Raw genomic sequence first — 11,417 nt, forward strand, 5'->3', positions numbered from 1 at the left:
AACTTAAAAATGTTTGTTTCATAAATTGGCTCAAATCGGGAATCGAACCTGGAACCTCCTCATCAACCGCCCATAGTACTAATCGCTGTGCCACCGAAGAACATAATGCACTCCCCGTAATTTGAACTCTAACACGCGCTGCAAGCCGAGCCCGACCCCACCATAGGTGAGGTATAGGGCTCGAAAACTATATGTATACATCTCCGTCATAAATAATACCAGTTCTATGCAAAGTGAAGATTAAGCCTTATTAACGTTTGCAAAAATATTATTTATAAATAAAATAGCTGCCACTATTCTAAAAATTGTTTTCTTACTTATTACCATAAATTAATGCATAAAAATAATTCTGACTTACCATTTACAAGTATAATATCATTGTACTATTAATAAAAAGTTAATAAAAAGTCATTATAAAGTATACTAAAAGAAGTTATATCTATCATGGCCATATCGTGGCTGTTAATATATCGTAAAATTGTGACATCGAACCAAGATTTATCGTCTAATCAACGAACCCGACACCCTCTTGCCGATTGATATGTGTATCCGAACATTCAAAACGTCAATGTGACAGTATCGTGTTTCATTGGTACCTTTTTTACGTTTTCAATCGAACAACAGAAGTAGAAAAGTCTTTTATTTGCCTATATAAAATTATTCTCTCTTTCTAATCCAATATAAATAGTAAAGACTATTACATAGAAATATACAATTTTTTACCTTTGATTTCATTGTAATTTTTGGGGGCGGTGTATTTACTGTAATAATTTGTTTGTTTCCTTTGTATAAACTTCAGAAAATAAGTAAACAATGTCCTCGCCACCTCCTACAAAACCCCCTCGTGGGGTGAAGCAAGGAAAAGAAACGGTAAGCTCCTGTCAATGTTCAATTTCCGAATGCAATCTTCAGAGTAATCACGAGAAGACTTAATTGATCCCAAATATTGCTTTCACGATTCATGTCGTTAATGTAATGCCTTTAAAAATTACGGCATAGAAGATAATTTCGAAAATAAGTCTTGGCTAATAACCAAAACAACAATACAATAATTATGGTCTAAGTTTTTATGAGATAAAAGTAGTTGTCGGTATAATATAGTCATCTTCACTGACACATTGTACGTTCCTATATACTGACCCGAGAGACGGTTTTCCGGAGAGACTACAGGCTCGACGGCAAGACCAGGGTACGGCGGGCGTCCGGGCCAAGCCCTCCGCCAGTTATACGTCTTCACGGGTGTCTCTGGCGGACCCGGGCTTGGGTATGGACTCACCGGAGTTTGTGGTCAGCAGCAGGGACGAACACGTTTGTCTGCTCCGGTAGTGTGTGACCGGGGCGGTCGTCCCTCGCGCAGCTAGCACGTTTTAGTAGCGGTCTAGTTGAGGGCCTGAGGCGAGGAGATGCGAGGGGTACGTGAGTTGCCCTTTAAGTTGATGGCTATGTCTGGACATTTTCGCAGGACACTGCCACTTGGCATCTCCGGCACTAGCCCAGAGAGCTTCCGGCCCCTCCGGCCGCATAGGAATTGGGGAACTGAAGAGACGCCATTCATTCGGCTTCAGGAAAGGGCATGCCTTACAGCTCCGCCACCAATGAGTCGGCATAGAGTCGGCAGCAACCGTTCATTGTGCGAAAGTTACGGGAAGTGTAGTAAGAAGTATCTGACAAATAGAGACGGTCCTGTATGTGCACCCAGGACGGCACACCTAAGCCACTAGCCTCGCAGAGAACCGGATGAAGTATTTGCAAACGTGCTGATCCAGAGTTACGACCTGACTTAGATGGTGCCTGTGCGCTTGCACAGGTCATAGTGCCCTTTGCGCATAACCAGGAGGTTGATAGGTTACTACCATTATAATGCTACTTAAATTTATTACTTAAGTGTAATGTGATTATACGATGGTATATCATGTTAAATTTAACAGTAATTATCTCTCAAATAGATATTTTGAATAAAAAATCTTTAACTTGATTAGAGAATGAAGTTTTTCTTTATTATTTATAATATTGTTATTACGTAAATTATTGAATAGGTACAGATAACCCAGAAAAAGCATACTTACTGGTTATAGTTTAAGATTTTCAAGAAGTACTGCGTATACCGTGAGTATCGGTACTGAGCTGAACACCAAGAATCAAAATTTTAGGAACCGGACTGCTTCTGCAAGCCCTAGTTTTAGTGGTAGGTAATTGAAAAGTTGAACTTAAGGATCATAATCTTAAGTGTTATGTGTATTTTTTTTTCCAACAGAGTGGTTTGTTAATGTCAGTGATCCGCACACTCTCGGCGAGTGAGACAAATGAACAGCGCGAGAAGGAGAGAGCGAAATTAGAAAAGGAGTACAAGAAGAGTGATGCAAGACTTGATGAACTGGTTGCTGCTCATGCACAGGAGATTATGGATGTTATACAGGTATTAATTATGACACTTAGTGATGACAACTTTTAAAAATAGTAGTTGTAAATTTTTTGTCCTTCGGGCAAAGTTTACTTTTTTTAATAATAATAAGTGGTGGGATGAACAGGTCGTGCACCTGATGGTAAGCGACATGCCCGTCTCTCATCTCAGGTATACCACCACTGCGCCTTTCACCCTGAGACATAAATTGACAAGTCCAATATGCCTGTCATTTCAACAGTACCCTTAATGGAAGACAGTAATAATCACGTTACTGCTTGGTGGCAGAAATAGGTAATGTGGCAGTACTTCCCTGGATAAACTCTTTCACAAGGAGCTCTACTGCTACTACTTATAATAATATTTGTTATGGTCTAATGTTATTGATAAAATGTGAACAAATACTTATGTACATAGAGCGACCCCTACAGATTCTTTACTCGTTTTTCTCAAGGGAACTGTCTAACGAGTGAGTAGTAGTGTTCAATCCATTTGACGATTTTATGTATAATTTGCTTACTTATGAAATAATACTGTGTGTATAATCATCCTTTGAAGTAACATACTGCCCTCGGAACGAAAAAAGGCACAACTGCTGTAAGACGCCACGTCTCAGGGGTTTTGTTTTATATTGTTTAATATTTTTTTAGATTTGTTCTTTTTTTTTCTGTACAGTATTTTTGTTTCTATTTGCTTTTTTAAATTAAAGTTTTTTTTTTCTTTGTAAATGCTGTGTATGCCTGGAATGGTACAACATACTGTATAAAAGATTATAATGTTATAACATTGAAATTTCTCTATGTTTGTGCCGATGGTGTATCTAAATAAATAAATAAAATGTACGCATAGTACTTACTGCCTCTGTGGCCGAACGGTTACCATGCCGAACTGCCACGCAGAGGTCCCAAGTTCGATTCCCGGGCCGGGAGAAATAATTGTATGGCCTACATTTATTTCTCTCGTGAGTTTGGGTGTAATTTGTGGTTAGACATAGACATGTGTAACTACGAACTATTAGGAATATATTCCCGACACTGACCGACATTAACTAGTTCGTCTTGTACGGTTTTAATAGTTAATCGTTCTTTTTAGTTCAGAACGAACTAGGAACTGTCTGCGTTGATAGTTCACCCGTCTTTTATTCAGTAGGAACGGTGCGAGCGGGACAAATAGCGATCTTTCCTGCTTTTAGTACAAGTCCGAGTAGGATGCACGATTGAACGTTGCCAGTTCTAAGTCGCTAGTTCTAAGTCTTCTCTAATACGTATCTACATTATGTATATATGTAAGCTTGCAAAAAAGTAAGTGCCCATATGTTTTGGTAGGTATGGTAAATATCTGTATTTATAATATCAACCTACATGTACGAGTATACGAAATAGTTGTATGTCAATACCTAAATATTGTAATATAATATTTTAAATACACCGTTGTAACTAAAATTCTTGTTTTTTTTTAAAAAAAGGATATTTAGTGAGAATAACAATCTTTAAACCTGTAAATTATGAAGGAAAATCCAATAGTACCGATTCCATACGAATTGTATTTTTAAATATTGAATGCAGTGTACTATTGACCTCATAATATACCAGAAGTCCGTCGTAGTTCATGTGAATAAAATTACTAGTTTGTAGCGTTCATTCAGTGTCCGAGCAAGGACAAGACGAACTAACTATGGAATTTTAAAATTATTAAATAATTATATAAATAATAAAATTATTAAATTATTGACAACTAACTAAGGAACTAAATGAACTAAATGAACAAGAAGACTGACCTAGTTCAGTTGACCGATTGAGCTAACTAGGATCGCTCCCTCTTTTGACCGATTAGGCACAAGTCTAGTGTCCGTGGCACCCGCGACACAGGGTTTCCCTAGTGCGGGGCTATGCTGAGTGTGTGCGTTATTATTATTATTATTGTAGTTGTGCCTGTTTTCGTTACGAGGGCAGCATAGGGGTCGTATAAAGAGTGCGGTAGTTGTCCCTCCACGTTGGCACAGCATAACGTACCGATTGCACTGCGGTCCTCAGAAGTTCACGCAAGTGGGCGAAGCGCTGACGACGTGGGGGCAGCACTCGGAGTCGGCGGTGGCGCGGCTGGCGGCGTGCCGCGGCCTGCTGCGCCTGCGCCGCGACGACCTGCGCCGCCTGTGGGCCGACGCGCGCACGCACCACTACGCGCTGCAGATGCTCACGGACATGTCGGTGCCGCCTTGCCTTTATAAATATTTTTATTTATAAATATTTTCAAGGTTGCAGACCGTCGGATCTGTAATGAGCCCGAAATGGTGATTTGTTTGAAAAAAAAAAACAAAAATCGTGAAATTTTACCTAAACATTCGATATTTATTTTTAAATAAGTAATGAAAATTATTTAACTTTCAGATACTTGTCAAATATCTTAGGAAATCCCCTGAACGAAGAGTATCAGAATATTAAAATCACTTTGCAGTGAACGAGTGGTGGTGTCGGAACGAGAAACCCGCGAATCTTTACAAGCGGGTCGAGTTTTAGCTGCCGCTCATACGCTGCGCGCTGCTTTGACTACAGCCGATACCACATTATCGCACGTCACGGCACTCAATGCCACCAGGCAGCATTTGGAGGTAATTCCTTTGCATTATACAAGTTGAAACGTACAAAACTCTTGTTACAAGACAATGTAATTTACAAACCGTTCCCTGAGTGTCACTGTGTATTGCACGTTGAAATCAATACTGTCAAAGTCAACCTTAAGGAAATGACTTTTAAATCTTATGAAAGTAAATTTAAATTAGAGAAAGCGAGATTTTTATGTAGTGACGGTATTGTTTTGAACGCGCGATATGTATTATATGACGTCAAAGTACACAGAGTACAGAGTACAGTTATGACAGTGGAATTAGAGACATCAGAGACACAGAGAAAGGGCGTTATTGACTACCAGAAGATATTAAAACGACTTTGTAACCTGATGTGAATTCAGACTGGAGGAGGGCACTTTGGAACATATATTTTTCCACTGTACAAATGTACAAGGCCACATGTATGACTTGCTGCTTAAAAATATACCTCGTCCCATTAACATACCCTTTCTTCTTACCCAAGTACATGGTCCATTTGTAAATACCTTGTCCAAATTAATTAAAATCAACAGTGTTCAATTATAATTATCTTATCTATTAAAACCTATTTTCTGTCAAAATTGTAGTTACGGATAACATAGTCATTATATGTATTTATAACCCACTCCCCTCTTTTATTCTATTTCTTTATATATGCATGTGATGTGAATGTATAATTTGTGTTATCGCTTTTCGGATCTCCGGCTATCCTACCGCACAGAGTCACACTAACGTAAAAGTGTCTTTTTCAACCCTGACATTGGCAGAATCATCGTGAAAATCAATGGAACCAGTATAAAGAAATTAGAATTGGACTATGTAACCTGTGCTACCAAATTGTGAGTTGAATGTGTGTGATATTGAATTTAAACATTGTTCGTGCAGGCGAAGAAACGCGAGCTGGTGGACGTGATTGTCCGGCGTCTCAGCGACGCTGTGTACCGCAGCGAACGCCAGCCGTTGTCGCGACGTGTGTCCGCCAGACGACGCATCGCTTTGCTGTTAGCTGGTATCTATCAATACGATGAACTGTTTACAATAGCGTTGTCCTGTGAAAGATGATATTATGATAGTAGTGGCACATTATATGTTGATTTCGAACAGCCTGTATGCGCGCGTATAGCGTTGATAGTGGCTTGTATAACTTTTTGTTAATATTAATTGCGTTATACCTTCATTATATTTTCTTTTTTTTCGTACATTGTTTACACTTCATAAAATTGTTATTTTATATGTTGTGTTAGAGGAGTTGCAACACTCATACAAATCTGTTTAGGACATCTCTAGCCGGGGCTGGTAGCTGTAAAGAAAGGTATCTAACTGGGTGACAAAATACTTTCATAGATTTGTCATAGATGGCGCTACGGCTTAAACTCATTGAAAAACCAAATACAAAGACAGGACAACAAAGCACATAGAAAAATTCGTTAGGTCCGCTGGTTCGTTCCGTGGCTTAGTTGGTATTCTGGCACGGTATGCTAGAAGACGTCGGTTCGAATCCGGCCGGATCGAAGGAATTTTTTCTGAGTGCTCGATCGTTGTATTAATAATTATAACAAAGTAATGGAGTAATTACACATAAAAAATAATTGAATATCCATTCAATAAAAATTTAAAAAAGCGCCATCTAGTTGATTTGTTTGTGATCACTAGACGTAAATAAAGTAGCTTTGATAATTGCAGCTTGTCAATATAAAACAAATTAGTTACAAAAATAGTTCCGTCGCGACATCTGGTCTACCAATAGGTACTAAATACCTAACAACGCTGTCTTGTATCGCGTTTAACAGTCTAGAGTTATTGATCCTTGATATTGTTTAACATTTTGCAAATATAGTACTTTATTGCGGAGGTTGGGAAGTAAAGGTGTGGCCTTATATTAACGATATCGGTGGCCCAAGAGTTTGAGGGTGCAATTCCCGGTAGGACCAATTTGGGAAACGAAAATAAATTGCCCCAGAGTGGATTCGGTTGTTCTAATGCTCATATTACAGGGAGTTCTCTAGTTTGAGACCAGATTAGAATAGAATAGAAATAATTTGTTACTACGCCACAACACAAAAATACACAGTAAGAAAGACGAAACCAAGTTAAAACAAAAAATTAAAACAAAACAAAAAAATGGAATCATAACATAGCAAACATTAAATATTTAACACAATTGGAGTGAATGTCGTGTGCGGCTGTGGCGTATGTCCGTTCCACTCAGCTCTTGTCACCGCCCCGAGAAAAGGCTGTGACGCTGATTTTCAGTGGACCCTAAAACCAAGTGAGTACCGTATGTGTGTGTCGCGGATATACGAGTGCACAGAAATAAATTGCATAAATATTTCTGTAATGTAGTATGTTGTGTTCTCTTATATGCATAGAATACTTATGTAGTGTATGTAATGTGCTGTCCAACAAACAAAATAGAACTTATTTAGTTTAAAATTAAACCGATTGCAAGATTTGTGTCACGTATGCGGTGCAAGAAGAGCGGGTAGGTACGCGGGAGGGGTCCGCGGCTTACGAGCACAGATTATTACAGTTTGTCTGCCACGTTGTTATTATTATTATTCCAGAACTAACGAAGTCCTCGGAAGTGACAGACGCATACCTGCAGGACATAACGCCCGAGCTGGAAGCATCGCTGGCTGAAGATGACGTTACATTTGAGACAACAGTTATGATATCGTTCGAGGCGCTGGGAGTGCTCGAACAGTTGAGGGAGGCTACTGAGGTGAGTTAGTGACTCTTAAATAATATTTGCCTCTGGCCGAACGGTTACCATGCTGGACTTACATGCAAAGGTTCCAGGTTTGATTTTTATATAGTTTTTTTTTTATTTCGTAGCAGTAGAGCTCCTTGTGAAAGAGTTCGTCCAAGGAGTTCCGAAGCAGTAATGTTCCGGTTTTGAAGGGTAAGGGTGCTGGTGAAATTACAGGCAAATGGGACTAGTCGACTTAAGTTTCAGGGTCACGGGCGCAGTGGCATTACCCGTAAGATCTTTGCGATTTACAGCTCTGAATGGCACTGCAACTGTTATGGATAGGCGTGTCGCTTACCATCAGGCGCACGCCTTGTTCGTCCCGTCACTTGGTATTAAAAAGAATCATCAAAGAGTTGGGTTGTTCTCGTCGTTCTTAAAGTATTGTTTCTTAATCGATTCTCTCTTCGCTACAAATTATATCGATAAGATATTTAAATCAATTTTATATTACTATCTATCTTTAGAAACTTCAAATTTCCAACGTCACAGTACCCATGCTATGTGAAATGAACTATAATTAATGACATGAATGTAGCTCGTCGTAAATGTTATCAATGATGTCTTGGTTCGATTCTATCACCATCATTTCAGCTGAAAGACGTCCACCGCTGAACATAGGCTTCTCCCAAAGAACGCCACAACGGCCGATCCCGTGCTGCTCGCATCCAATTCAGTTCTATAATATGTATTAATTAAGTATGTTTTTTGTGTTGTTTCTGTATTTGTAGAGACTTGGATTTTATTATTAAACATTGACTCATATAATTGTTAGTAAACCACTTAATACTAATATTAGTAGGGTACAAACTTGTACACAATAGACACTGCTGGATAGTCGAGCCTATCTATCTATCTATCTAGGCTATCGAGGGTAGGATGGGGTTGGCCCTCACCCGGCGCACCAGAGACGTGGTCGTACAAAAGTAATCCACTCTTGCTTCTGCGAACATTTTAATCTGTCATTTTGCAAATGTGAAATGAATAAATAAATGAAACTGCTGAAGCAGGTAAAAATCACTATAGTTTGTGTCATTTACTGTCTGAGTCACAATTCGACAGCGACCGATCGCCGATCCCTATAAATTTGTCGCAATTTTGACATCGCTCGAGTAACATAATAAATGCCAATGACATAATTAACTTAAAAGAAATTTAAATTGAGGTATACTTCTATACACAGCAATGTATCGCTGTGTGTATTTGTTCAATGCGAAACGCACAACTTAAAAGTTTTTTGACGGGTTTATTGCGATTCAGCATCGATAACTCCCCTCCTAATATTAAAACGGGTCTTATGTGAAAAGCAATCATCTTTTTAGTTTCTTTTTCTTTCAGAAATTCAAATGCCAAATCCAGAACGAACTGCTCGAAGTGATAGACTCGGTTTCTCGTCGCATTATCGAAGAAGGGGACATCGACCCAGACCACGAGTGCGAAGAGGATGGCGCTACACCGGAGAGCGAGACAGTCTCCGAAAGCGGTCGACCTTTGGCCAGGCTCGTTGCTAACTTGGCGGATGAATTTAGAGCTTGTGCGGCTAGGAATAAGAGGTAAATTAACCATACGGACAATGGCTAAGGGTTTAAAAAGAGACAACATGTACAGTCTCCCATAAGCCTGCCGAACTTTTTCACAAGGAGCTCTACTGGTACTAAAATAGCTACTACTTCTTAGACCAATCTAGCCAAATTGTTGACATCATTTGACCTCATCAGCTAAACAAAGGAGCTTACTTTAAAAAGCAGTGGATATTCAATACTTCATTCTGATAAAACAAAAAACTCCTTTTGAATGAGGCTCAGCTGACCACATTCAGATTACATACTATTTTTAGAACTGCAAGTTATGCTAGGAGAATAATGATTAAACATAATCTAAATTCTTTAGGTTTTTAGCTTCTATCGTCGTGGTGTCTTATTTTTTTTTAATGTCTATTCCCATGTTTTGAGGCAGGGCTAAATGTCTAGTGAGGTTGGTGAATGTTTCCATATTTTTACAGAAAATAATCTAGAACACAGACCCACCAGTTGTCAGGTAACACCTTTTTTCAGGATAATGTCACTTAACCAAACGCTAAGATGCGAATGCCAAGTTATGACTTATGACTGATATTGGTTTTTTTAAAGATTTAATTTTCTTCTAGATTATTGCAACTATGGCGCGCCGCTCTACAAAAACACAAGTATTCAGACTCGAGTCTACACACGGAGCAACATTACTGGAGTGCTGTACAACAAGTTGTAAGTAAATAGTCTGTGATAATACCAACTATAATATTGTTTAATATATAGTGTGTTTGTTTGTTTGTGTTTGTGTGTGTGTCTGTGAAAATGAAGATGTTGGTCGTGCCGCTATAAGGATCCGAACCGTACACCTCTCATTTGAGAAGCATTATTATAAGTACTATTATTATATTAGTTCGGGGTGTCACTAGTGTGGTATATTTTACTGTGTATAGCAAAACGGCCCGACCATGTTGTAATAACAAACAGCAGAAACACAATATTATATTTATGAGTAGTGCTATCAGTTGGGACCGCTCTGTCTGATACCAGTTTACTGGCTTGGACTAGGTGGAGCGAAAATGCGGCTGCGGGCGATCGGAGCGGGGGCTCCATTCGCCAGTAAGTTTGGCAGCCGCGAGGAGGACGGGGCGATGTGGCACGTTTCGTCGTGAGGAGGGGAGGGGGAGGACGTAGCTCCTCCTAGGCACTGGGGGTTCCGGTGCGCTAAGTCGATGCCGGATCCCTTCCACTAGAGCACCCGACCCTTCGTGTGATCCGTGTAGAGCACACGAAGGCCACCGTGAGGTTTTAGCCGGTAGGAGTCCGACATAACCTCTCCACTGCCCCCGCGGCGGAGAGGTATCCTAGGAGGATAACAAAATAAAGGTGGAGCGAAAAGCAAAGGGACGTCAGCAACGACTCTCTTGTGGAGTTGAAGTTATTTAATCTCGAGCATCGAAGAAAGTGATTTGCTTGTCGGTTTTCTATCGGATACTTTTAGGAAAGTGCTCCACTTCCATTTTTACCGTTCCACCTTTGAGCCAACCAGAAGGTCCGGAACGCACTCCTCATCATTCTCACGAAGTTCTTTACTTTTTCTCTGACGCGTACGGTAAAGAAATGGAATATACTACCGCCATCTTTGTTTCCTGAAAGCCATAATTTGGGGCTATTCAATTTTAGAGTGAGTAGGCATTGTACATGTAACATCAAGTAGATTACGCCCTAGGGTGGGTGTAAAAAAACTAAAGCACACGGATGATTTAAAATTTCGTTTATTGTATAACAAGCTCAAATCGCCCATCTAAGTTAGTGTAGCAGTGTCGCCAGCAGTAAACCATTTCCGGCGTCGCGGTCTGCCCGCAGCTGCAGCTGCTGCTGACGGAGTACCTGGAGATCGAGAGCGTGAACCTGGCGGCGCTGCGCGGCGCCGGCGCGGCCGAGCCGCCGCCCGACCTGCGCCTGGCCGACTACTTCGCCAAGAAGCGCCTGCCCCGGAGGCGGCCCAAGCTCTTCAAGCTCGCCGGTACCTGCATGTCTATTGTCGGGTCACTAACACTAGCGCGGAGTTAAGGAACGGCAGGATTTTTACAATTTAGCTCCTCTGTCTGAGGTCGTAGGTAGGGTCGCCTCAGTGGAATTTATTCCGCTTTT

At 40.3% G+C, this 11,417-nt stretch overlaps 1 protein-coding gene across 1 annotated transcript; it reads left to right on the plus strand.

The window, feature by feature from the left end:
* The first annotated feature begins 813 nt into the window (after positions 1 to 813).
* Positions 814 to 11,411, plus strand: LOC113236888 (exocyst complex component 4). Its single transcript, XM_026473099.1, has 9 exons — positions 814 to 870; positions 2,255 to 2,416; positions 4,435 to 4,604; positions 4,856 to 5,009; positions 5,892 to 6,015; positions 7,571 to 7,728; positions 9,094 to 9,308; positions 9,902 to 9,998; positions 11,130 to 11,411. The coding sequence occupies exons 1-9, from the start codon at positions 814 to 816 to the stop codon at positions 11,334 to 11,336; spliced, it is 1,344 nt and encodes a 447-aa protein (XP_026328884.1). The 3' UTR covers positions 11,337 to 11,411.
* The last annotated feature ends 6 nt before the right edge of the window (positions 11,412 to 11,417 follow it).

Source organism: Hyposmocoma kahamanoa, unplaced genomic scaffold (assembly GCF_003589595.1).
Source record: "Hyposmocoma kahamanoa isolate Upper Pololo Valley unplaced genomic scaffold, ASM358959v1 92, whole genome shotgun sequence".
NCBI classification, from domain to species: Eukaryota; Metazoa; Arthropoda; class Insecta; order Lepidoptera; family Cosmopterigidae; genus Hyposmocoma; species Hyposmocoma kahamanoa.

Coding starts and splice junctions, on each gene's coding strand:
- LOC113236888 (XM_026473099.1), top strand. CDS start 814: ATGTCCTCGCCACCTCCTACAAAACCCCCTCGTGGGGTGAAGCAAGGA. Junction 871..2,254: donor TGAAGCAAGGAAAAGAAACG/GTAAGCTCCTGT, acceptor TTTTTCCAACAG/AGTGGTTTGTTAATGTCAGT. Junction 4,605..4,855: donor CTGCAGATGCTCACGGACAT/GTCGGTGCCGCC, acceptor ATCACTTTGCAG/TGAACGAGTGGTGGTGTCGG.